Source organism: Leptonychotes weddellii, chromosome 8 (genome assembly GCF_054177405.1).
Source record: "Leptonychotes weddellii isolate Sample4059 chromosome 8, ASM5417740v2, whole genome shotgun sequence".
Classification (NCBI taxonomy): domain Eukaryota; kingdom Metazoa; phylum Chordata; class Mammalia; order Carnivora; family Phocidae; genus Leptonychotes; species Leptonychotes weddellii.
In genome coordinates this window covers 131,096,489-131,120,024 of record NC_138376.1, presented here as the reverse complement: position 1 = coordinate 131,120,024, position 23,536 = coordinate 131,096,489, and the positions used below count along the sequence as shown (strand labels likewise).

The 23,536-nt window shown below is 41.7% G+C and overlaps 1 protein-coding gene across 1 annotated transcript; it reads left to right on the top strand.

Moving 5' to 3' along the window:
• The first annotated feature begins 729 nt into the window (after window positions 1-729).
• On the top strand, window positions 730-16,798 carry PSMB1 (proteasome 20S subunit beta 1). The gene is made up of 6 exons (XM_081829346.1): window positions 730-921; window positions 4,259-4,366; window positions 7,659-7,740; window positions 10,210-10,339; window positions 15,413-15,519; window positions 16,509-16,798. The coding sequence occupies exons 1-6, from the start codon at window positions 809-811 to the stop codon at window positions 16,692-16,694; spliced, it is 726 nt and encodes a 241-aa protein (XP_081685472.1). The 5' UTR covers window positions 730-808; the 3' UTR covers window positions 16,695-16,798.
• Window positions 16,799-23,536: the final 6,738 nt, after the last annotated feature.

Below are 23,536 nucleotides of genomic sequence, written 5' to 3'. Positions count from 1 at the left end.
TTACATGCATCCGGTGGTCCACTCTATGTGAGCCAATTGCTTGTTAGCTTGTTTTTTCAAATGTTATTTTTAAGATCATAAAATATAATATTCATATAAGGAAGTGCATAAACACATGTGGAGATTAACAGATGATTATACATCAAGAAACCTAGTGTTGCAGCGCCAGAACCTCCCTTCCATAGTCCAGCCAAGCAGGCTCTTCCTACTCACTGTGTACTCGTAAGTTATGGAACATGTATTCTTATGCACAACCTTGTAAGACACATCCACGTTGCTGCGTCCCCCCTCTAGGTGAAGTCAGTCAATTTTCTTGGCTGTGACATATCCCTCAATTGGTTTATCCCTTCTGCTGTTTATGGACATTTGGCTCATTTCCAGCTTGGGGCCATGAAGAACAATGCTATATGAACATTCTTGCACTTGTCTTCTGGCTAGGATACAAACCTCGGCAGGGAATTGCTGGGTCATAAACTGCATGCATCTTCAACTATGCTAGGCGACTCCCATAGAGTTTCCGTTACTCCACAGTTCTGCCAATTTTTTTATATGGTCAGACTTCAAAATTTTTGTCCGTCAGGCGTGAATTCGAATGTTTTCTTAGGAAAGCAGAACCTTTCTTAGGCAAAAAAAAAAATCTGTCAGTCTCCTTGCAATAGGGGGCGCTAGCCAACAACAGGAGCAACGACAGGCGCGAGATAGAGCGGCCGGAAGGAGCGTCTCCAGAAGCCGGAAGTGGCGGGACTTCCGGCCGGGCGCCATCTCGCCGTGAGACAGCAGCAGCCGCAGCCGAAGCCGCAGCAGTGCGATGTCGTCGACCGTCGTGGGGTGCTGGGTACCTGGCCGAGACCTGGCGATGGAGCCTCACAGCACCGCGGGCCCTTTGCGCCTGCGCTTCTCGCCCTACGCTTTCAACGGAGGGTAACGAACAGAGAGCCTCGGCTTTCATTCGTCCCTGCTGAAGTCTGTTGGGGGTCGCGGCGGAACCCGCGCTGGCCCTCCAGCCGCAGGCCTCCCTTTCCATGGGTTGCGGGGGCAGCTTCGGTCTTAAGTGCTTCACCGTACAGGCCCGTCACTTGTGCGTGGGCTGCTCTTTGTTGCAGTGAGACAGTAGATAGACATTGAAACCTGGGCTCTGGTGTGGAAGAGCTGTAGGGGAGACCTAACCTTTCCTTACGGTCTGAATAGGTTTCTCATGCCAGAAGGCGAGGGCACAGGGTTAGCATCTGGTGTTAAAAAGTTAGGATTGATTGGTTAGTGTCGTTAGATGCTTGATCATGTTTGTGTCTGCAGCTAAAACGTCTGATCAACGTAATCATTTTCTGTTATTTTGAATAGAAGGCAGCGTTAGTTGGCCAGATTTAGTTTCGTACATCAGTGCTTGTTTTCAAGGTTTAGCTTAAGTTCAGGGAGAAAGTAGGCAGAAGAGAGACCTTTTAATATGTGTGTTCTTGCATGTTACACTCAAGTTGTCTTTTTTTTTTTTTTAAAACTAGCAGTTTTATCTTTAACACTTTACTTCATAGTGCACTAAAAGAGGTGGTTATGTAAAAAGACCGTGCATTTAGGACTTCTGACCAATGGAGAGGTCAGAGCCTCTTGAAGCAGTGGTTGTAGCTTACCACCCAAACTTTGTACATTAAAACATACACACCCAATTCAAACAAACAGATGGTTCTTTGAGATAACCAGGTTAAGTAATCATGTCCTTATGGATTGGAAACTTTAATGCAGACTTTTTAAGTATGTTGGAAAGAGAGGGGAAGGCTCTGATTTTAGCCTTGTTTCTGCCACTGAAGTTCAGGTACCTTTCAACTTCTTGAACCCAGATTTCATTATCTTCCCTAGCTAGTCAGCAGTAGAGAAGCGTTCTGTACATTGTAAGCAGTTACCTTTTTCAGTTCTCAGGATAACTGAGTGTTAGGTGGTATTCGCTCCGTTTTTACAAAGGAACCAGGGCTCTTAGAAGGTAAATTGCTCGAGTCATAGAGCAGATGTGGGGTTGAGCCAAGACTTGAATCTGTCGTTTCTTTGCCACTGATTTTATGTATGCTTTTACCATTGCACTTCTAAACACTTTCTGTGACAAGATGGGTTGTTAGACCCAATTCATGAGGCAGTTACAAAGTATAAGACTTTTCAGGGTGTTGGGTATTCAGTACTCATTACTCTTTAACCCTTTGTAATCCACTTTAAGCCATTACTGCCTTAACCACGTTAGTGAGTTATGATTTTGTGATTATTAAGTTACCTTTCTTCAGTCTTTTCTTCGTTTTCTTTAGTTCTTGTTGCTGCTGGCTCTTGGGCAGCCTTTGCTTCTACAAAACAAGGCTTAATTCCGTATCTTCTACTCTGTCTCTTTAAATGTAGCTAAACCCCATTATAAACATTCTCACATCTCATTCATGGGAGGATAATTCCCAAATGTGTTTCTTCAATTTTACCTCTCATGAGTTCCTCCTTCTGGGCTGCTTAAATGAAACATTTCTGCCTGGATTTTCTGCTGTCACCATAACTCAAGATACTAAAACAAAAATCACGCTAATTATTCCTCAATCATCTTTTCTTCTTTGCATTCATAATTAATGCCATCATCCTGCTTAACCAGGTTTAAGATCTTGGACATCACAATTGGCTCTTCCCACTTCTGTCACATTTTGGTAGTTACAAAAACTTGTACAGTTTGTGTGTTTGTGTTTTTTTCAATCCCCGTTTCTTGCAGTCAGTTCACACTGCTGCTGTGCTACTACATTAATCTTACTGGAACAGTGCTTTGATCCCATTTCACATACTGTGTTATTGTCAGAGTAGCCTTCTTTTTTTTTTTTTTTTTATTCTTATGTTAATCCCCATACATTACATCATTAGTTCTAGATGAAGTGTTCCATGATTCATTGTTCGTGCACAACACCCAGTGCTCCATGCAGAACGTGCCCTCCTCAATACCCACCACCAGGCCAATGTCAGAGTAGCCTTCTTAAAACGCCACTCCACTTTGCATATGGAACTGTTCTCATTCCAAAATCTTTAGTTAGGGGTTTTCGGAGTCAGACCCCTGTCCATCACATTAGCCTTATGTTCCTCCATTAGCTTACACGGAAAGGAACACCTTAATAAGTTGTTTGAATGTATTATTTGGGTTATTACCTGTTTCCTTTTATTCATTGTCCATATTAACTGGAGTGCCATCCTTTTGTACTGCAGAGCTTTAGTGCACGTCCCACCTCAGCAAAAATAATGGATAAAGTTTTCTGAATGCTTGTGTTCTGTGAGGCATTGTGCTAGGTGCTTTTGTGATCTATGTCATTCAGCTCTGTCGGTCATCCTGTAACACAGGAACTGTTAACTACCAATAACGTGAATTTGGATAATTTGTCTGCGGTCACAGAGCTGGGAAGTGGCAAGGACAGGTCTCCAGTAACTCCAGAGCCCAGGTTCTCAGTGATCACACTCCGCTGTCTTGTACCTGTGCCACGACGATCAAGCTAATACTGGAGGACCAGATATGTTTCAGGCACAAGTAAAAGGGCTTTACAATTATTAGCTCATTTAATTCTTGTAAAATTCTAATAAAGTAGTTACTGTTAGGATCTTCGATCTATACATGAGGACATTGAGATCTTGGGAAGTTAAACAGCTTACCTACAGTCTCATATCTAGTAAGTGAGAGACCCAGATTTAGAACTGGACGAACTTCTTTGGGAATTCATGCTTTAAGCCTTTTCAGTACACTGTTAGCATAAATCATACAACAACAAAAGAAAAAGTTGGTTTTTATTCATTCATTTCCAACAGCTGTTTGGGTGTTTACTGAGTGGTAGATAAGGACTTGGATATAAAGAAATGAAAAACATTAAACCCTTCTTTGAGCTCAGAGAGCTTTGGTTGTGGTACCCCTGTCTATACCTGATCCCCATGGGCAGGGTATGGTCCAGTTTTGTGATCTCAGTACCTTGCACAATGTCAGTATTTAATTTTTTGATGATGTTATGATAATTCCGTGGTTTTTCTGTTACCTTCTGCTAAGTGACCTTTGCTCTGACTTAGGCTTGTGTTTTTTAGGGAGTACTTAAATTTTTTCCCCCAGCTGACTTGTGGCCAGGGATCCTTTCCCTTTGATCTTTCATCTTTCATCTGAGTCCTGCTCTTGCTTAAATCTAGTGGGTTTTATTCCAATATATGCTATAGATAACTCTCCTCTAGAGAGAGGTGCTATTGACCATTTTTGTGTCTCCTTTTTTTTATTCTTTTTCCTCAGTACTGTATTGGCAATCGCTGGAGAAGATTTTTCGATTGTTGCTTCTGACACTCGATTGAGTGAAGGGTATTCAGTTCACACCCGGGATAGCCCCAAGTGTTACAAATTGTAAGTAAATATTTCTAGGGATACATTTCCCGGTATCTTGTGATGACTTACTGCTGTAAGAGATTTCACTTCTAAACAGTTTATTTCATGAGTTTTTAGATTGAGTATTTGAGCTTAGTTTGCATTTTTGTTAGAAAACTGTTTTCTGAATTAGTATTTCCTAATAATTCAATATGTTGTCTTGATGATATTTGCTGTACTGGCAGGAAATATTTTTACCTTAACATTTTATCATGAAAATTTTCAAATATATAACAAAGGTAAAAGAATTTTGTAGTGAACACCTATATGCTATCACGTGGCTCTTGTTAGCATTTACTATAATTATGTTACCACATAGCTTTGCATTCTTTTATCTGTTAATCCATTGCATTTTTTTAATCTCCCACTTTTTTTTTTTTTTACCCAAAACATTTAGCCATCACCTAAGCAGCTATATCTGTGAGCCACAGTCTTAATGGGCTAGCTATATTTTTTCTAAAACATGAAAATGAAATATGCACTGATAAGTGATGGTTTGTAGTTAACATTTTTGGAAAGAGTTGCAAATGGTGGTTAATTCCTAAATTAGTCCACAAGAGCCTATTAAACCTGAATTGTAATAGGAGTGGATTGATGGGGTTCAAGTCCCTTGGACAGGGCCCTGTGTTATGAGTAGGTAAAGAAGAGGGCTCTGTCTTCTTTCCTGGTCCTGGGCTAGCCCACACCCTACCCTAGAGTACAGTTGATGTTTGTCATCTTCCCAGTTCTCTTCATATGCTCTTTTTTCTAAGATTTTATTTATTTGAGAGAGAGCGCGCACATGTGTGCGTGAGAGAGAGCATACACAAAAGGGGCAGAGGGAGAAGCAGGCTCCCCACTGAGCAGGGAACCTGATTCAGGACTCCATCCCAGGACCCCGGGATCATGACCTGAGCTGGAGGCAGACGCTTAACCGACTGAGCCACCCAGACGCCCCTCTTTACGTACTCTTCTTCCATCTTTCGATACCCCCTTCTCTCTGCTTCACAGTGCATGGATGCTACCTTTTTTCTTCTTAGGAGAAGAAAAATTATTTCACGGGTTTCATAATTTGGAAGTAGTAAATGTCACAGATAAAATTTAAGAACATAACTTTACAAATACTATTCTTATGCAAGGTTCTGCTCATCTTTGTAATGTTCTACTTTAGTGTGTGTGTTTCTGAAGGGAATACCTGTTCTTTTTTCTTATTATGAAACATTATAGGCATATAGATAGCACATTAATAACTTCCTCTGTCCTTATCATCCATCTTCAGCACTAAACCATACATAGAGTTGAAGCTGCCTATGTACACCTAATCCCAAGCCCTTTGGGGCTGACTTAGAGCCAAACTTGCCTCCTCCCCACCTGTTTGAGACTCTACATTTAGTCTTTGTTCTTTGCATGCAAACTCCTCTTCGTTATGTATACACCTGACTATTTGGGAAGAGCATCTTAAAGCTCCCTATTGGTATTATTCACCCATCTTGGTACTAAAGGCACTGCAGCCTTATGGGAGATCGGAGCTCTTTAACTCAGTGCAGTGAGATTGGTTGTAGGGATAGGTCAGGAAATGCTGGTGATGCTCCCAGAGCTGTCAGTGGTCCCCCTAGTTGGACAGGTATGGTTTGTGTGAATCATAAATTTCTGAAAGGAAGAGTTTATCATGTGACTTCTGCTATGTTTCTTGATGAGATTGGTGTAGGTTTCCTTATAGATTGATATTAAAGTTTAGAAATCTTTGAGACCTAATTCAGTTTGTTTGGCTATACCAAAATTTAATCAGTTCTGCAATGGTGGGCATTTAAGTGCTTTTTGTTTGTTTTGTTTTAGGGAGCCATTAACATAATACGTACACTTTCACAAGTAAGCCTATAGTATATCTTTGCAAACTTAAGTGAGTTTATTTACAGGGTGAATTTCTAGCAGTGGAATTATTGAGTAAAAGTGATGTTACTGGATACTGCCAAATGACCCTTCTAAAAAGTTAAATGGATGTATACTCTTGCCCAGTTATTTATTAAGAATATCCATTTTCCACAACCTCACCAGCATTAGGCATTATTAACCAGTCTAATATATTGAAATGTAGATTTGGATTTGTGAACAACATGAAGGCTCTTCATGTTTATGGTGACTTGTGTCTCTTTTTATGGACTCATGTAACTGTATCAGTCTTTCCATTGTGGGTTTTTTTTTTTTTTTTAAACTGAGGTATAAGTGACACATAACAGTGGTTTCAGGTGTGCAACATAATGATTCCGTATTTGTGTGTATTGCAAAGTGATCACCACAACAAGTCCAGTTAACATCTGTCACCATACGTAATTACAAAATTTTTTCTTTGTGGAGGACTTTTTTTTTAAATTTTTTATTGTTATGTTGATTACCATACAGTATATCATTAGTTTTTGATGGTGATCCATGATTCATTGTTTGTGCATAACACCCAGTGCTCCATGCAGAACGTGCCCTCTTTAATACCCATCACCAGGCTAACCCATCCTCCCACCCCCCTGTGGAAGACTGTTCCTAGCAACTTTTAAACATTTGATACAATATTATTAATTGTAGTTACCATGTTATACATTACATCCCATGATACACTGTGTTAATGCTTTTGGTATTTATAAGAGCCCTTTTAGACTAAGGAAGTTAAAATTAGACTTTGGTTATATCTACTACAGTTTTGTGGTTTTTTTAATCATTTTTCTCTATATAAGTTTTAATCTGGGGAGTGCCTGGGCGGCTCAGTGGGTTGAGTGTCCAACTCTTGGTTTTCGCTCAGGTCATGATCTCGGAGTCATTAGATCAAGCCCTACATCAGGCTCCATGCTCAGTAGGAAGCCTACCAGAGATTCTCTCTCCCTTTCTTTCTGCCCCTCCCTCTGCTCGCTCGCTCACTCGCTCGCTCTCTCAAATAAGTAAGTAAATCTTTAAAAAGAAAGGTTTTAAATTGGTACATAGTCAAATTTATGAAACTTTTCTATGTGGGCATTGGGTTGTATCATATTTAAATAGGTGGCTCTTAACCCAAGATTGTCTCAACTGTGTTTTCTTTAGGCCATTCATTCTTTCATTTTTCTATAAGTCTTTGATCTTGCCTATAATTCGTTTAGTATTGGGAATAAAGTGATGACCCCCTCCCCCCCCCCGCCAACAAAGGGCTAACTGGTCCCATTACCATTGGGTAAATAATGGGAATAGGAGTTTTAAATTTAAAATTGCCCAAGGCATGTTTTACTTTATTGTCTAACCAGCTCAGTTTCCCGAAATGTGCTTTTTACAGAACAGACCAAACAGTCATTGGATGCAGCGGTTTTCATGGAGACTGTCTGACCCTGACAAAGATTATTGAAGCAAGACTAAAGGTAGATGCTTTTGTTACATGTCTGTGCTATGGAAAGTTAATAACAATTCATAGATTGTTTGAAGCATATAGCAGAACTGTTGTACAGAATAGCTGGAGAAGCTCTAGGTTAGCTGATGAAACTACAGCCCATTCTAGAAATGAAATGATACTGTTAATACAGCTATATGAAAGTAGCATAATGTGAAACTGCAGGATATTCCCTTTGTTAAAATCTCCGTACAATATAAAGGTTCTCTACCCTTTTCAAGGTAGCATGCAAAGGGTTTCTTCTGAAGATAATCTTCCTTCAAAAACAAAAATTCTGTGGAGGAGGCAAACTTTTAGACAGGTGCTTGGTTTGGAATACCACCAGCTGACATGCTTTCCCTCTTTACAGCATTGCATTCTTAGTCAACAGGACACGTGGGCAGCAACCAGAATAGATAAGGCAGGAGTTTGGATGAGAGGCACAACTGAAGCTGTCATCACCTAACACCTTGGTAGGCTTTGGTTGACTGCCAGCTGAGGAAGTTTTGACCCGTGATGGGTGGGCTTGGAACAGCAGGAAAGGGTGGTATGAGGAGGAAGTGAGAGGAAGAGCCGTTCTCACCTGTTCTGCAGTTTTTAAAGGGGCTGACAATGTCACTGCCTGCATGTCTTTTGTGCTAGATGGGTAGGCATGAGGAATAAAGGAATACCAACTTTTAATGAAAGCAGAGGCACGTCTGGGTTTTTATTGTGGCCTGTGTATATTAAGCATAATGTACCTTCCAGTAATTTCAAGGAGGTAGGCTAGGAGTAATTTAGACTGTATTAAAATGGAATTTTAGGGGCCCCTGGGTGGTGCAGTTGGTTAAGTGTCTGACTCAGCTCGGGTCATGATCTCAGGGTCGTGAGATCACGCTCAGCAGGGAGTCCGCTTAAGTTTCTCTCTCTCCGACCCTTCCCCTCCCCACCCCCAGCCCCTCCACCCCGCATGTGTGTGCATGCTCTCTTTTTCTCTAAAAAAAAATAAATAAAATGGATTTTATCTGTAATAATAACTAGTAAATACATACTCTTAGCTGGCAAAAATACAAGGCTGGAGTAGGATTTAATTTTGTACGGTATGTGTCACATTTTTATGTAGTTGGTAAAGACACCTAAAATGTGAAGAAGTTAGCAGAGGTGGTCACATTCTGTCTTTGCCTGTTTGTGAATAACACTTGAGATTATATGCACTTATTAATGATGTCGTAGGTACTGGAATATTTAATAAATTTAACTGACATCTGTTTCTGAATAATTTTGAAATTGCTTGTTAGAATGTAAAAATGATTTCATTCAATAGTTATCACTTGTTAATAGTTATTTAAAATCTTTACATTGAAAGCTTCATTGACATACATTTATTGACATATTTATACGATTCCTGGTACATATTTTGTAAATGAAAGTTACAGTACAAAAGTACACGACCAACAGAGTAGTACTGTGTTAATAAAATATAGCAAGAAACAGTGAATTCAACATAATTACACAATCCTTGAAATTTTTCTTTCATACATTATCACGTAAATGGTGTGGTGATTAAAGTGTTGATGCTTGGTTTTGAAATGAAATGAAGATTTTTTTCCTAATCTTTTTTTTTTGGTATTTTGACTAATCATTTTAGCCTGTATTCTTAAGTAAATCTTTAGAGATGCTTGCTCTGTGGCTGATAAATTGGTGAACTTAAATTTATTTTATGTTTGTAATTTTTGTAGAATTTCTCTGTTGGATAATTTAGGATTCCCTAAGGCTGCAGTAAATCTAGGATTCAAAAATCATAATAAGGTTTGCTTTGGATACTTCTGTTCTCCACTATAGATGCTTTAAGGAGCAAGACCACTTCCCAGAGTAAGGGTCCTGTCCTCAAACCTTCTGTTCTCACAGGTATTTACTGTGCAAAGAGAAGGGCTTGTATCTGGGTCTGATCAAGAGTCAGCACACTTTACCTGTAAAGGGCCAGAGAGTAATTACTTTCAGCTTTATGGGCCATTTACTCTGCTGTTGTAATATACAAGCAGATGTAGATATATGTAATAAATGAATAAGACTATGTTCTAATAAAGCTTTTTTTGCAGAAACAGTTGATGGGCTGGTTTTGGTCCATGAGCTCTAGTTTGCTGACCCTGGTCTAGAGGCGGAGGTAAAGGAGAGCTGGACTTAAATCATCCTCCCAGGTCACCACACTTACGCCTGATGTGTGTGCATTTGCTCTTGAATGAGCAGTTCCTGAGATAAAGGTAGCCTGGAAAATAGAGAGCTGAGGGCAAATTTAACATTCTTTCCCTTAAAAATTTTTTATAGCCCCCCAAATGGTATGGTAGTATTATTTGTGTGATCACGAAAGAAGTAGGCATCCTTTCACCAAGATAGCTGCTCACCCTGTAACTTTACTGTTCCTTATTCTAGTCTGTAATATATTCTGCCTCTCAATGCCTGTTACTTTCATTAATACTTGCAGATGTATAAGCATTCTAATAACAAAACCATGACTACCGGGGCGATTGCTGCAATGCTGTCTACAATCCTCTATTCAAGACGCTTCTTTCCCTACTACGTTTACAACATCATCGGGGGACTGGATGAAGAAGGTAGAATTCTTCCTTCCTGGAAAATGAAGGAGGGGTGGCATATTTTAGATATGTGTGTTTCCATCTACAGTTGAAAAGAACCATAAACACTGTCTTGCCCAACAGTCTTATATTTGTTAATTAAAACAATAAGAAACTGAAGCTAAAAGGGAAGTAAAGAGATGATCCAAAGGCACGCTGCAAGTTGTATACTAAAGCTCTAATAATGACTGATGGGCAGGCTGTTATTTTACTATTTTCTGAAGATCTTGCATGAGTTCAGTAGTAGATAATTAGCATTTCAATCTTATGGAAAGAAAGCTGACTTGGAGAAGCTTAGCCTAATTATCATTCTACATAACAAACGTATTTGACTTAAGGTTTTAAAAAGCGATGCCTTAAAAGAAAGGTATGCATTTCCAACAGTGTATTCAGGACATTCTGAAGCACCTCTTTGAATTCCTGTCAGAGTCAAACCAGGAGGGCCTAAGAAAATCAGTCTTGTTACTTGACATGCCCATCCCATTTTTGATCCAAGCTCTGTTAATGGAGCAGGGACACTGATGGTTTTCACTGGGTCTCATTTGGATTGATTTTCAATTGCTTCCAAAAACCAGATACTCTGTCTCAGGACCGATCTGTGCCACCATTTACAGTAGCCCATTGAAAAAAGAAGTTATAGAAATGTCTGGCTGATAACAATATATTGAAATATATCAACTGAGAGGGAAAATTTCTGGATAGTAAGGAGTTGGGCTCCTCTCATCTCCTCTCTCCACTTTTTACTGCTGTCCCTTCTGTTCCATGGGCTTTTCCTTTGTTCTTTCTCTCTGTCTTAATAGCAGCCCCCATATGTGGCCTCTGGGAGCATTCCAGTCATTTTATCTATGATTTTATCTGTGATTTAGATGTAGACAAATTAGGTTGACACAGTGTATTTTGAGGCTTTCAACCTTACTTGAAAACTAAGAGAAAATTTTGTAAAGCATGGAAATAGTCAAAAGAAATTAATTACCCTTGATAAGGTAAGATTACCTTGCCTAACCCAGCATGCTGGACACGTTTTTTTCACTTAAATTATGTCTGACTTGAATGTCAGATAAATAAAGTCAGGTTTAGCAACATTAATAATAGCTACAATTGAATTTTAGCAGGCCAGACAATGTCCTTTGAGTTTTACTGAGAGACAGAGACACCAATTTAGGAATGCTCACATCTGCTAAAGGGCAAACCTCAGGTTTGGGGATCTGTTTTGAGTTCAAAGCCCTGTTCTTTGATGTTCTGGTGGTATTCTCAGGCATTTCCAACTGTCTTTTTAAATCTTCTCTGGTCTGCTTTGATTATCCTTTATGTTTATTTTTATTTCTTAGAGGAATTTGTAAATTCCTATAATAAAGCAGTCCTTTTTGTCTGTTCCCCAAGATACTCCAGCTTTTACCTGTGCTTTCCTCTTTCTTGGTTTATTTCCTTGCTTTGGTGGTGTACATCTCTCAAGATATTTCTGGAAAAGAAATCAGGAGGCCTTTTTTTGAGACTTTTCAGATCTTATGCTTCTGTTTTCATTCCTGCTCTTTACACCGCCTATACATAAGCCTGGTGTCCCCAAATCCAGAGTCTCCACTGATGTCTCAAGAGACCTTGTTTCCTCTTTTCCTCCCTTGTGGAAATGGAGACCTGGAGAGCAGTGCTCCTTATTGAGATCTTCAGGGTAGTTGGGTCAATAGCTGTCCTTCAGGACACTGGGATCATTGGTTATCCTTGGAACAGTGGGTCCAACAGCTGCCTTTCAGGATAGCCGGTTAAGTAGCTGCCTGCTTTGACCTCTGTGCCTTTAACTCTCTACTTACAGTCATGCTTTAAAAAATCCCCCCCTGCCCCCCCGTTAATAATGGCTTTAGTTTTTCTGTAACAAAAACAGTAGTAATGTAGAAGTTTCAAATAGTACAAGAAGATACAAAAATGAAAGTAGTAATCACCCCAACCTTCTACTTCGAGATAATTACTATTAAACTTCTGGTGAACATGCTTACAAGTATCTTGGTGGTCATACGTGCTTGTGCGCTATGTAAGTAGAATATATAGTGTATGCATCTTTACATGGGATGTATTGTCACGGAGGTAGTTTCATGCCAGTGAGTAAAGATGCATAATGATTCAGTGACTGACTTGCATAGGATGTAGTTACACCATAGTTTGCCTAGCAGTCCTCTGAAGGTCATTTAGGTTGTTTGTAGTTTCCTTAATAGAAACAATATGATGAACATTCTTGTACATACAGTTTTGTATACTTCTTCAACCATGTGTACCTCCCTGGTAAACATTCCCAGAAGTTGAGTTGCTGTGTCAGAGAATATATAATTTTGGCATATTGATTCCATCGCTGGCTTGCCCTTCAGAAAGGGCCTCCTAGCTGGGGTATGAGTACCTGGGCTTTTTTGCATCCTTTACCACTATCAGAATTAACACATTTTAAAGATCTTTACCCAGTTAATATTTTGTGGTTTTAATTTACGTATAGTTTTTGTATACTCAAGTTGGGCATTTTTTTGTGTTTATTGACCTTTTCATTTTTTTGGAGACTGACCTATGTGCTGACCTTTGCTCATTTCCTTATCTGCACATTAGTCTTTTTTAAAAATTTATAAGAATGCCATCTAACTGTGTTAACTCTGTAATGTATGCAGTGGATGCCTCCCAAGAATGTTTTTTGTTTCTTACATTTTGGGGGGTGTCTAGCTATGGCAGAATTTTCTGAATTGCGTAGGGTCCAGGCTAATGGTCTTTTCTTTATGACGTTGAGTGTCCTACTTTGTTAGAAAGGACTCTCCCATCCAGGGTTTACCTGTATTTCTTTCTAGGACTTGTTTTGACTTTATTTTTTACATTGAAGCGATTGTGCTTTTTTAAAATTAAGAATTATTGGGACACCTGGGTGGCTCAATTGTTGGGCGTCTGCCTTTGGCTCGGGTCATGGTCCCGGGGTCCTGGGATTGAGCCCCACATCGGGCTCCCTGCTTGGCGGGAGGCCTGCTTCTCCCTCTCCCACTCCCCCTGCTTGTGTTCCCTCTCTCGCCATGTCTCTGTCAGGTAAATAAATAAAATCTTAAAAAAAAAAAAAAAGTTATTTTGGTGAGGAAAAGCACTCTATATCTACAGTCAAGATTCATGCCATTCTGCTCTGATGTTACAAATGTCTCTTTTCCCTTTGCTAAGTGAGGGGAAGGTCTTTGAAGCTCTGGTCTTCAATTTATTCCACTCTTCTTTTCCTCAAATGTATTGTGTGTGGTTTTTCTAAGATTGGTTCTGCCTTTGGTTAAAACTTGGGCCTCGTTTTACTTGTGGCCTGTTGGCATCCTGAGAGATCACTTGTTCTTTTCACTTTGTACTGCCTGTCCCTTTTCTGTGTGTTGAGGTTAGTGAACTGCGCACTGGGATCTCGATCTTGTCCCATAGTTGCTTCCAACAAAAACACTTCCCTGGATTCTCCTGGGCAACCTCAGCACCTTAGATGCTGCCTTCTCAGCAGAGAATTGTTAAGTAATTCTGCAATAGAAAAAGCACACACAGCTAAGGGTAGCAGAGGTCCATGGATAGGAAGACAACTGTCCTCATCTCACATCTCCCAGGTTAACTACTGAGGTGTTTGAGTTATGATATAATATGTTTTCAAGATGAGTTATATCACTTTTAAGATCTGTGTCATAAATGACCCATGATTTCTCACACCCAAAACACACTTGTTTTTTAAAAAATTACAGTGGCATGTGTGCTTTGTAACAGATTCAGTACCAAAGCCTACAAAGCAATTCCCTTTTCTTGCCTCCAGTCCCGCAGAGATAACTAACTATGTTTGCAGTTTATCTTGCCATACTTTTTTGTGTGCTTATACAAATATGTATGTTTTTTCTTATGCTTTTGAACAGTATAGAACTATGTCATACATATTACAGAGCTCTTCATTTTATATTGTCTTGTGGTTGTGGGACTGGGGGCAGTCCCATCTTCCTCTTCCATTCCAGTTTGTGCTGGTGAAAATAAGCCTTATAGGTAGATCTAATCTACAAGTGAGATTATTACTGGGTTATAGGGTTTGTACCTTTACATTTTGATAGATTATACTGCTAGATTGTTCTTGAAAAAGGCATAGCAATGTATGCACCCTTCAGGAGAGCCTGAGAGGCCCATTTATCCTTCTCCTCATGGTGCTCTGTAACTGTTCAGAATGGGTACATTCAGGGGCACCTAGGTGGCTCAGTCGGTTAAGCATCTGCCTTCAGCCCAGGTCATGATCCCAGAGTCCTGGGATCGAGTCCCACATCAGGCTCCCTGCTCAGCGGGGTGCCTGCTTCTCCCTCTGCCCCTCCCTCCTGCTCATGTGCATGTGCTCTCTTCTCTCTCTCAAATAAATAATAATATTAAAAAAAAAAGAAAAAGAATGGGTACATTCAGATTCTGGTTTGGTGGTTTTTTTTGTTGTTATTTTTAGTTTTTGCAATAGTGATTCTTAACTCTGGTAGTACAAAGCAAGTGATTACATTTTAGGCAGAACTAACCTTTTGCATGTGGCATTTGTGTTTTTCTGGAATTTTACCTTTATTAAGTCAGTTGGGTTTTTTTATGGTGTTGATGCTAAAGAGCGTGCTTACTGTTAAGTTTAAAAACACACAGTAAATCTTCCTTGTGACTGTTCACATTCAGCAGTAGGAGAATTTTAAACTCAGGTCTATGCTAGAACTACACTAGTTCATTTTTTAGGAATGTTGTGAGGAGCTTGGTGCAGAACTCAGAGCAGAACCTGTGACTGCTAACCAGTGTGCCTGTGAGGCCACTGGGTGGTGGTTGGTGATGTCAGCCTGATGAGAGCATGAAGCTCCAGGTGGCAAAAGCACGTAGGGAGACAGGAGTGGGCAGGTGTGCCTCTGATCATATTCTGAGAGGAGGTGAGCAGACCGCTGGGTAGAACAGTGAAATTTGGCTGAAATTTTAGCTCAGTTCATAGTCTCTTCTGTGTCACACTTCAACTTGATTTATTTTTACTGTGATTTGGGATTGTGGTCAGGATGCATCCTTATGGAGATTGTTTTATTCTTTCAGGGAAGGGAGCTGTGTATAGCTTTGACCCGGTAGGGTCCTACCAGAGAGACTCTTTCAAGGCCGGAGGCTCAGCAAGTGCCATGCTCCAGCCCCTGCTTGACAACCAGGTAATGAGACTGCGTCCACGCTGGCTGTGACATTGGCATAAAGTGCTTTCCTCTGAGTTCTCCTATTCACCCGCTGAGGAGAGTGGAGAAATCCAGGCTTTCTTGTATGTCCCTGCTGATTTTCCCTACCCCAGTCTTCTGGTCTGTCTGTGTTCTGCTGGCTGTCTTGTGGCCTCTCACCTGCTCCCATGGCTCTAGCATCTTCCTCTGTCCTCATGATGTCCAGGCCTCTCGTGTCTACAATGGTTGGTCCATGTTTTCAGTTCTCTTGCCACCTTTACCTGAATTCTCCCCATTTTCACCATTTTTCTGTCATCTAATTTTGTATTCTAATTTCCAAGTACATTTTTAATTTACCCCCTTTTCTGTTACTATTGCCTGCATTCAGGTCTTGTATTTCCCAACATCCTTTCTGCCTCCAAGCTTCCTTCCTTGTGTTTCTGAAAGGTATTATATATGTGTAGTCAACTTGTGTGTATTGCTTATCTGCCTCATCTCCCGTCACTCTCCTTCACACCCAAACCTCCAGTGTGGTGTGCCTGTCCGTTCACCAGGCCTGGGGTCATAGCACACCCTTGGTCTGCAGCGTTACTCCCCTCTGACCCTGGCTCATCCTTCACACTCCTATACTCAAGTGTGTCTTCTGCCAAAGCCTTTCTCTTCAGGTAGACTTAGTTATGCCCGCTAGGGGCTCTCCTGGCTCTTTTTTCTTCTTAATGGTAGCACATTGTGTAATGGTACTCTGCTTTCGTATGTTCTCCTCTCTAGATGATGCATGCTTCTCAGGATCGGGAGCTTTGTCTCAGTGCATGTTTGTCTGGTTTTAGGAATGTGTAATTCATCCAGGTCTGGAAGCTTTTCAGTTAGGAGACATTCCAAATTTGTGTGAGCTCTTCATATGAATCCTCAGACATGTGAAGGCATTGGGGAGGCTGGAACCACCTTTGTACTGTCACATGATGCCTCATCCAAGTTTCCTGTCCCGCCAGGTTGGTTTTAAGAACATGCAGAACGTGGAGCATGTCCCACTGTCTTTGGACAGAGCCATGCGGCTTGTGAAAGATGTCTTCGTTTCTGCGGCTGAGAGGGATGTATACACTGGGGATGCACTCAGAATCTGCATTGTGACCAAGGAGGGCATCAGGGAGGAGACTGTTCCCCTGAGGAAGGATTGATTTGTGTGCTGTTATCATTAATCACTTCAGAATTGGTTAATTTTGTATCTTGGAACTATTTGACTAATGTGTTTTATTAAAAAATAAAGGCTGAAGTAATCATTTGTTATAACTTGTGTTCTCTAAGCAGGACAGATCTAGAAAGTAGAATTTCTTTTTCCTTTCATTTTCTTGTCTTTTTTCTTTTTTTTTTTTTTAAGATTTTATTTATTTATTTGAAAAAGAGAGAGAGCATGAGCAGGGGGAGAGGGAGAAGCAGACTCCCCACTGAGCAGGGAGCCCAATGTGGGACCCTGGGATCATGACCTGAGCCGAAGGCAGACGCTTAACTGCCCGATCCACCCAGGCACCCCTTTTCCTTATATTTATGAGCAAGAAATTTATCTGGAAAAGATGACTGTTTCGGTCAGCTTCTTGTTGCATGATTGCCAGCCCATCTTAGGAAGAGCGTTTTTGGAATTTATTAAGTCCACCCAGATTATATTGAAGGGTGGAGTATTACCACTTTTAACTTTAAAACCATCTCAGTTTTATTAACGAATGTGAATGGACTATCTTAAAATTTCTCATCCTTGGAGTTGCTAAGCAGTCTGAAATGGTTGTTTGGGAGAAAAATGTTCACATCAACCAGAATAGAAGAAAATTACAAAAGGAAATAGCCCTTTAGATTGGCTTTAGCCAGACATCAGCAGGAAGAATTTTTATAAACACTTGAAGAATATTAAATCCGAGGGCGCCTGGGTGGCCCAGTCGGTTAAGCGTCTGATTCTTGATCTCAGCTCAGGTCTTCATCTCAGCTCAGGTCTCGATCTCAGGGTCGTGAGATCGAGCCCTGTGTTGGGCTCCATGTGGGGTGGAGCTTGCTTAAAAAATACTCAAGACGTAAATTTTGATAGAGCTAAAGTAGTTTCTGTTTTACGACTATTAAATATATTTTATCTCCACTCCATAAAATGTTGGAGCAATTTCCTTGATGTTGAACAAGTCAGATGATACAGTGTGACCTAGAGGGTGTGATTGGTTTTGTGGCATATTAATAACAGTGGGGTTTTCCTGTTGGCCTCCTGTTAATTTAATTAAAATTACCAAAATCCTAAGAGATATGTATTTAATTTATTTATTTATTTTTATTTTTTTTTTAAAGATTTTATTTAATTGACAGAGAGACACAGCGAGAGAGGGAACACAAGCAGGGTGAGTGGAAGAGGGAGAAGCAGGCTTCCCGCCGAGCAGGCAGCCCGATGCGGGGCTCGATCGCAGGACCCGGGGATCATGACCCGAGCCGAAGGCAGACGCTTAACGACTGAGCCACCCAGGTGCCCCGAGATATGTATTTTAAAATTTGGTGAGAAGTCCATTGATCTGTCACCTGAAAGCTGGAGACCCAGGAGAGGATGTGTAAGGCCCTGTCTCCAAGGACAGGAGAAGACTTCTGTCCCAGCTCAACAGTTGGTCAGAGAGTACATTTTCCTTTGTACCTTTTCTATTCATGCCCCTAGCAGATTAGATGATGCCCACACTGGGAAGGGCAACCTGCTTTACTCAGTGCACTAATTCAAATGCTAATCTCACCCAGAAATCCCCGCAGACACCCCAAAATAATATTTAGCTAGATATCTGAGCACCCTGTGATCCGGGAAAGTTGACATTAAATTAATCATTACAATTTTATAAACTAGGTATATTTTTTTTTCAAAGGATGTTCCATTGATTTTGGGATTCAACTTTCTATTTAAAAATTACATAAATCAGTCTAGAATTTTCTGTAAGGTCCCCACCTCCAAAGATTGCTAGGGAAGTTTTACAAATTCATGATGTCTCTTTCTCAGCTTCAGGTATGAATTCTTGTAACCTGGTGTTTCTAGACCTTGGGTGTGGTCTCATTTGTAGGCCTGTATCTGCAGGAGGCTGGGGTCAATACCGCCTTGTCCAGGACACACTGTCATGTGGGTCCTTTCAGAGCTGACTCTGACTCTAGTTATTTGGGTGGCTTTTATAGATCATTTAACCACAGTTCCCATCCTGAACAAGGCAGCCCTTTAGCACTTTGGTAGATTAGAGGTTTAATTTCTGGTTAGCCTTTGGTTTTTGGTTGAAAAACGGCCATTACGTTAAGACTTCCCTTCCTATGTCAGATTTACATTTCTGCCTGCTGCACCTGCTGCACAGAATGAAAGGAATTGAGAATTTGATGCTACTAGAAATGCTGGGAAACCAGTGCTTACTCTATGGATGTAGCTGTCACTTGATTTACACACAGTGAATTGGAATGCTCTGTATGTGTCTGGTCTTTTTCTTTTAAAGATTTTATTTATTTGACAGAGACACAGCGAGAGAGGGAACACAAGCAGGGGGAGTGGGAGAGGGAGAAGCAGGCTTCCCACGGAGCAGGGAGCCCGACGCGGGGCTCGATCCCAGGACCCTGAGATCTTGACCTGAGCCGAAGGCAGATGCCAATGACTGAGCCACCCGGGCACCCCTCTTTGTTTTCTCTTTAATAATCAGAAAGGGCAGAAATACTTCTCTGAAGTCTGCTCCATGGAACTCCCCAGTGGGGCTGTGCTGGCTTGCCTGAGCCTGTGACTGGCAGGTGCCACGCAGGCCTCCATGATTCACACACAGCCTCGTTTTCTGCTCGAATTGCAGAAAGAACAGGCTACAAGACCAACTGCAAGCCTACTTGAGAGTAATATGGACCGGTTACCAGGACAGTGTCCTTATTACCAAAATGTCTTGACCCTGCCTTTCTGTACCTAATACCTAGAAGCGCCCTTCATGGCCAACAGCATTTACTAATTTGCTTTCGGACTTGAGGTCTGCGTTCCCTCTATTTGTGACTTTCAGAGTATGACTGGTGGAATCTCCTGTATCAGAATTACATAGAACACTGGTTAAAAACTAATTCCTGGGTGCACCCCAGACATACTGTAGTCTCTGAACTGAGCCCTAAAAGTATTTTAAATCGAATACCCAGGTGATGCATACACAATTTAAAAAACTCCCTTAACTCCTTTTCAGACAGGTTCAATCAGGGAAACAACTTGTAGGAGACAAATAATAAGGGAATTATTACAGGGTTTGACCTGGTACGATTAAGAGGAGCTGGATCTGGTCTGTGTGTGGTGCTGGAGCCTAAACTCCACAGTGCAGGCTGTTGGGAAGGGATGACAGGTGTGAAACGGAGGTTGCAGGAGTACTGGAATTTGTGACTTTGGGCCATGAGGACACTTGTGCCAGCCTCACTACCTCCAGATAGCCCACTTCAGGGATGGGGACAAGGGACTGGGCTAAACACACCTGGCCCAGCAGCTGGGGAGAAGCTAGAGTAAGGCAGGAGCTGAAGGTGCTGTGAGCCCAGGCACTGCCCATGCCCCCTCCAGGCGGGCACAAAAGCAGGATGGCTGATGCCTCAGCTCCCTCACCTGCCAGCCCTCCTCCAGGGTTCCCAGCAGCAGGCCCCACCTAAACTTGGGAAGGAGCTTCAGGTTACTTCCCATGTTGCTTCTGCAGAGGTGGTGGCAGCTCATTCCGTGGGTAATTTGGACTGCTGCTGGAGCCTGAAGGCAGGGTGACTTGGAGTTACAGGAACTTCATTCCTGCATTCTGCTAGTTAGCTCGTTTTTCACCAGGACAGAGGATATGAAAATGGCTTGAAGGGAAGTTTCACCCACAGGATCACTAGGGTTTGTCTAAACATCCTGGGGCTTGTTTTCTGTCTTCGACAGGGAAGGGCTTACAGCATGTGTGTGCATTTCGGAGGTGATGAGTCTGGGTATGTCCAACAAAGGGAGAAACCCTGCCTGCCTGGGCCATGATCACCTTCTCTGAACAGGTGCCTATCGTCTCTGTCATGAAGGTGCTTCCCAGGCATGTGCTGTCCTCTATCCTGTAGCACTAGATTAGTGTCCATGTGGTTCTCGTGTCTGAGTGGCTTCTTGGAGCTTGGAATCATCTTTGAAAAGCATTTTTTCGATAATGGGAAAATCTCCATTCAAAACACAACATGGGGGGCGGTGCCTGGGTGGTGCAGTTGGTTAAGCGTCTGACTCTTGGTTTTGGCTCAGGTCTCATCTCAGGGTCCTGAGATTGAGCCCCACGTCAGGCTCCACACTGAATGGGGAGTCTGCTTGAGATTCTCTCTCTCTTTGTCTTCCCCCGCTGCGTGCTCGCTCTCTTTCTCTCATTGAAATAAATGTTCAAAACACAGCGTGGTGTGGATTGATGTTCATGGGGCTGACTTAGGAAGTATAGGTGATCCAGAGTGTGATCTCATACCACTTTGTCCTCAAGCAGACCTACAACTTGTGCCTCTTCTGTGGTGAGCTGCTTCTGGAGAGCACTCTGCTGGAAGCTTGTGGGGTTGGAAGAGGAGCTGGCTGTGGTCCAGGGAAGAGAGAGGTCCAACCCACGTTCTTCAGCGGAGATCACTCTCTCAGGGGCCGCCAGGTGGCAGTGTTGGCTTGCCCAGGCTAGCCAACCCGCCGTAGATCTGATCTGTAAGGAAGCAGGTTGCTGGTCCGTGCTCTGCCAGTGCACAGACTTTGCTGAGCTTTTGAAGGAGCCCTGAGCCTAACTGCAAATCCTCTTTCATACCTGGAAGGAGGGATGCCTTGTTGGTGTTCTGAATCTCAGATCATCCTCATATCAAAGTGGAAAGGACAGGGGGTAAACCCAGCAAAATTGGTAGTAATCTACACTAGAGGGGATAAACCAAAAAGTTGGTAAGTGGTAATCCATGTTGGAGATCCTGGGTGTGTGCATGGGATCGGGGTAATGAGGTGGGGGGAGAAAGAGACAGGGGGGAGAAGGGTTGTGGTTTGGAGAAACAAAAATCAAAACAATTTCTTTGGAAGAGAAATTTATGGGGTTTTCCCAGGCGACTGACTGGCAGCAGAGATGAGATTAAGACTCAGTATTCATTTTATTCTACTGGTCTCTCTCTCTCTCTGGGTTTTCTTTGTTTTCTACCAGCAAGTCCTCTTGTTTCGTGTACTTTGGTAAATTCCTTTCAAATGAATCTTGATCATATGAAGAGCTGAGGACTCAAGTCTATGAATGCCATTGAGATTCTTGGTTGAGGATTTTGTATGGATGCTATAGTCGAATTTATCCACAAATCATGAGGCTTAATCTCTGATTAACAGAGTTCTGAGTCCAGCGAGCAGACTGCTTGCTTCATGTAGTGTTCTGCTACACTCGAAGAAAATGCAAGAGAAGACTTGCTTTTTTTTTTTTTTTAATTTAAATTCAAGTTAGTTGACATACAGTGCAGCACTGGTTTCAGGAGCAGAATCCAATGATTCATCACTCACATACCCAGTGCTCATCCCAGCAAGTGCCCACCTTAATGCCCATCCCCCATCAAGCGCATCCCCCTGCCCGCCTCCCCTCCAGCAAACCCTCAGCCTGATCTCTGTAGTTAAGAGTCTCTTATGGTTTGTCTCCCAAGAGAAGACTTGCTTTTCTCACATTTAACTCAATGCCTTTGACTCAAAAGGATATGGTCTGTACTGCTTTCATTTACCACTGGCAAGACGTAAATGTATTTTTCTTGTGTCTCACGGGTAATTCTGCCTTTTTTCTCTTTTGCTCATAATAGAAATCAAGTAAGTCCAAGACAGACCTACCCTACTTGGAGAAAAACGGAAAGTCCTTAATTATGACTGTATTTCCTACACCAAAGTTTGAAACATGCTCTAATATAGGATCTGACCAAATATTTGAATTTAAGGCTGCCTTTGAAATATTAACTGTTGTAAGAGACTTGTTGGGAGTCCCTATTTAATTCTGTTTTTCTTTCTAAATGTTTATTTTTAATTATTTCAAAAGCTACAACTGGATTATGATTTCCTTTATGTTCTTGACTCTCTCATATTGGCAGTTTTTCATTTACTATTAGAATTGATTGTTGAGAACCACAGGAGTGGCCTAGAAGGTGAGGACACTGCTGGTCCATCTGTGTTGGTGTTGCTGCTTTTCTTCTCATTTACAATTTTAAGAATAATCATCTACAAACACCAAGATGTTGGTGAGCTTCTCGGGAAGCCAACCTGTTGGACTGTACCTGCTCTGTTCTTCCTGCTTCCTGGGAGTGCTGCTATTTACAGTTTCTCTGAGACCTTGTCAGGCTTAGGGAAGTCTTGATCCTGGACACTGAGACTCTGAAAGCCTTACATGTCATAAAGTATTCCCTCCCCATTTGTGGTTTCCCTGTGAAAGCTATTTACAACATCACTAGCAAGGCCAGCATTTCTGAGGGGAAGATGTGGGCCTAGAAAGGCACAGAGGACAAGAACAGGGCCGGGGATAACCTGGGTAGTGTTGAGGAGCCCGTGTGCTTCGCAACAATCCTTTCTGTAGGCTCTCAAAAGAATATAAGTCAGCATTAGGGCTGGCACTGATACATTATGAGAGCATAGACACTAAAGTATGATTTTTCTGAGAAATCAGAATTTGCTTATTTATGTTGTTTATTAGAGGTGGGGTTAGGATATTTGTTGAGACACTCACTGTGCTCAATCTATCCATTATTTTGACCGTAGTCTTCAAGCTCCTGTCATGTTCCAGGCACTTTCTAAGTCCTGGGGATATAGCTGTGAATAGAAATATGAAGTCCCTGCTCTCATGAGGTAGATAGCAAATAGCCAGAACACTTCAGGTGTCTATGAGGAAAACCAAAATTGTGAGGTAACAGAGTGGGCAGGTGTCTACTTTAGAGGGGTTATGGAGGAGGTGACATGCAAACTGAGGCTTGATAACAAGAACAAGCCAGGGAATTGAGGGTCGTGGGGATGAGCTTGCAACACACATTTGTTCCCTAAATACCAGCTGAGTATCACCGT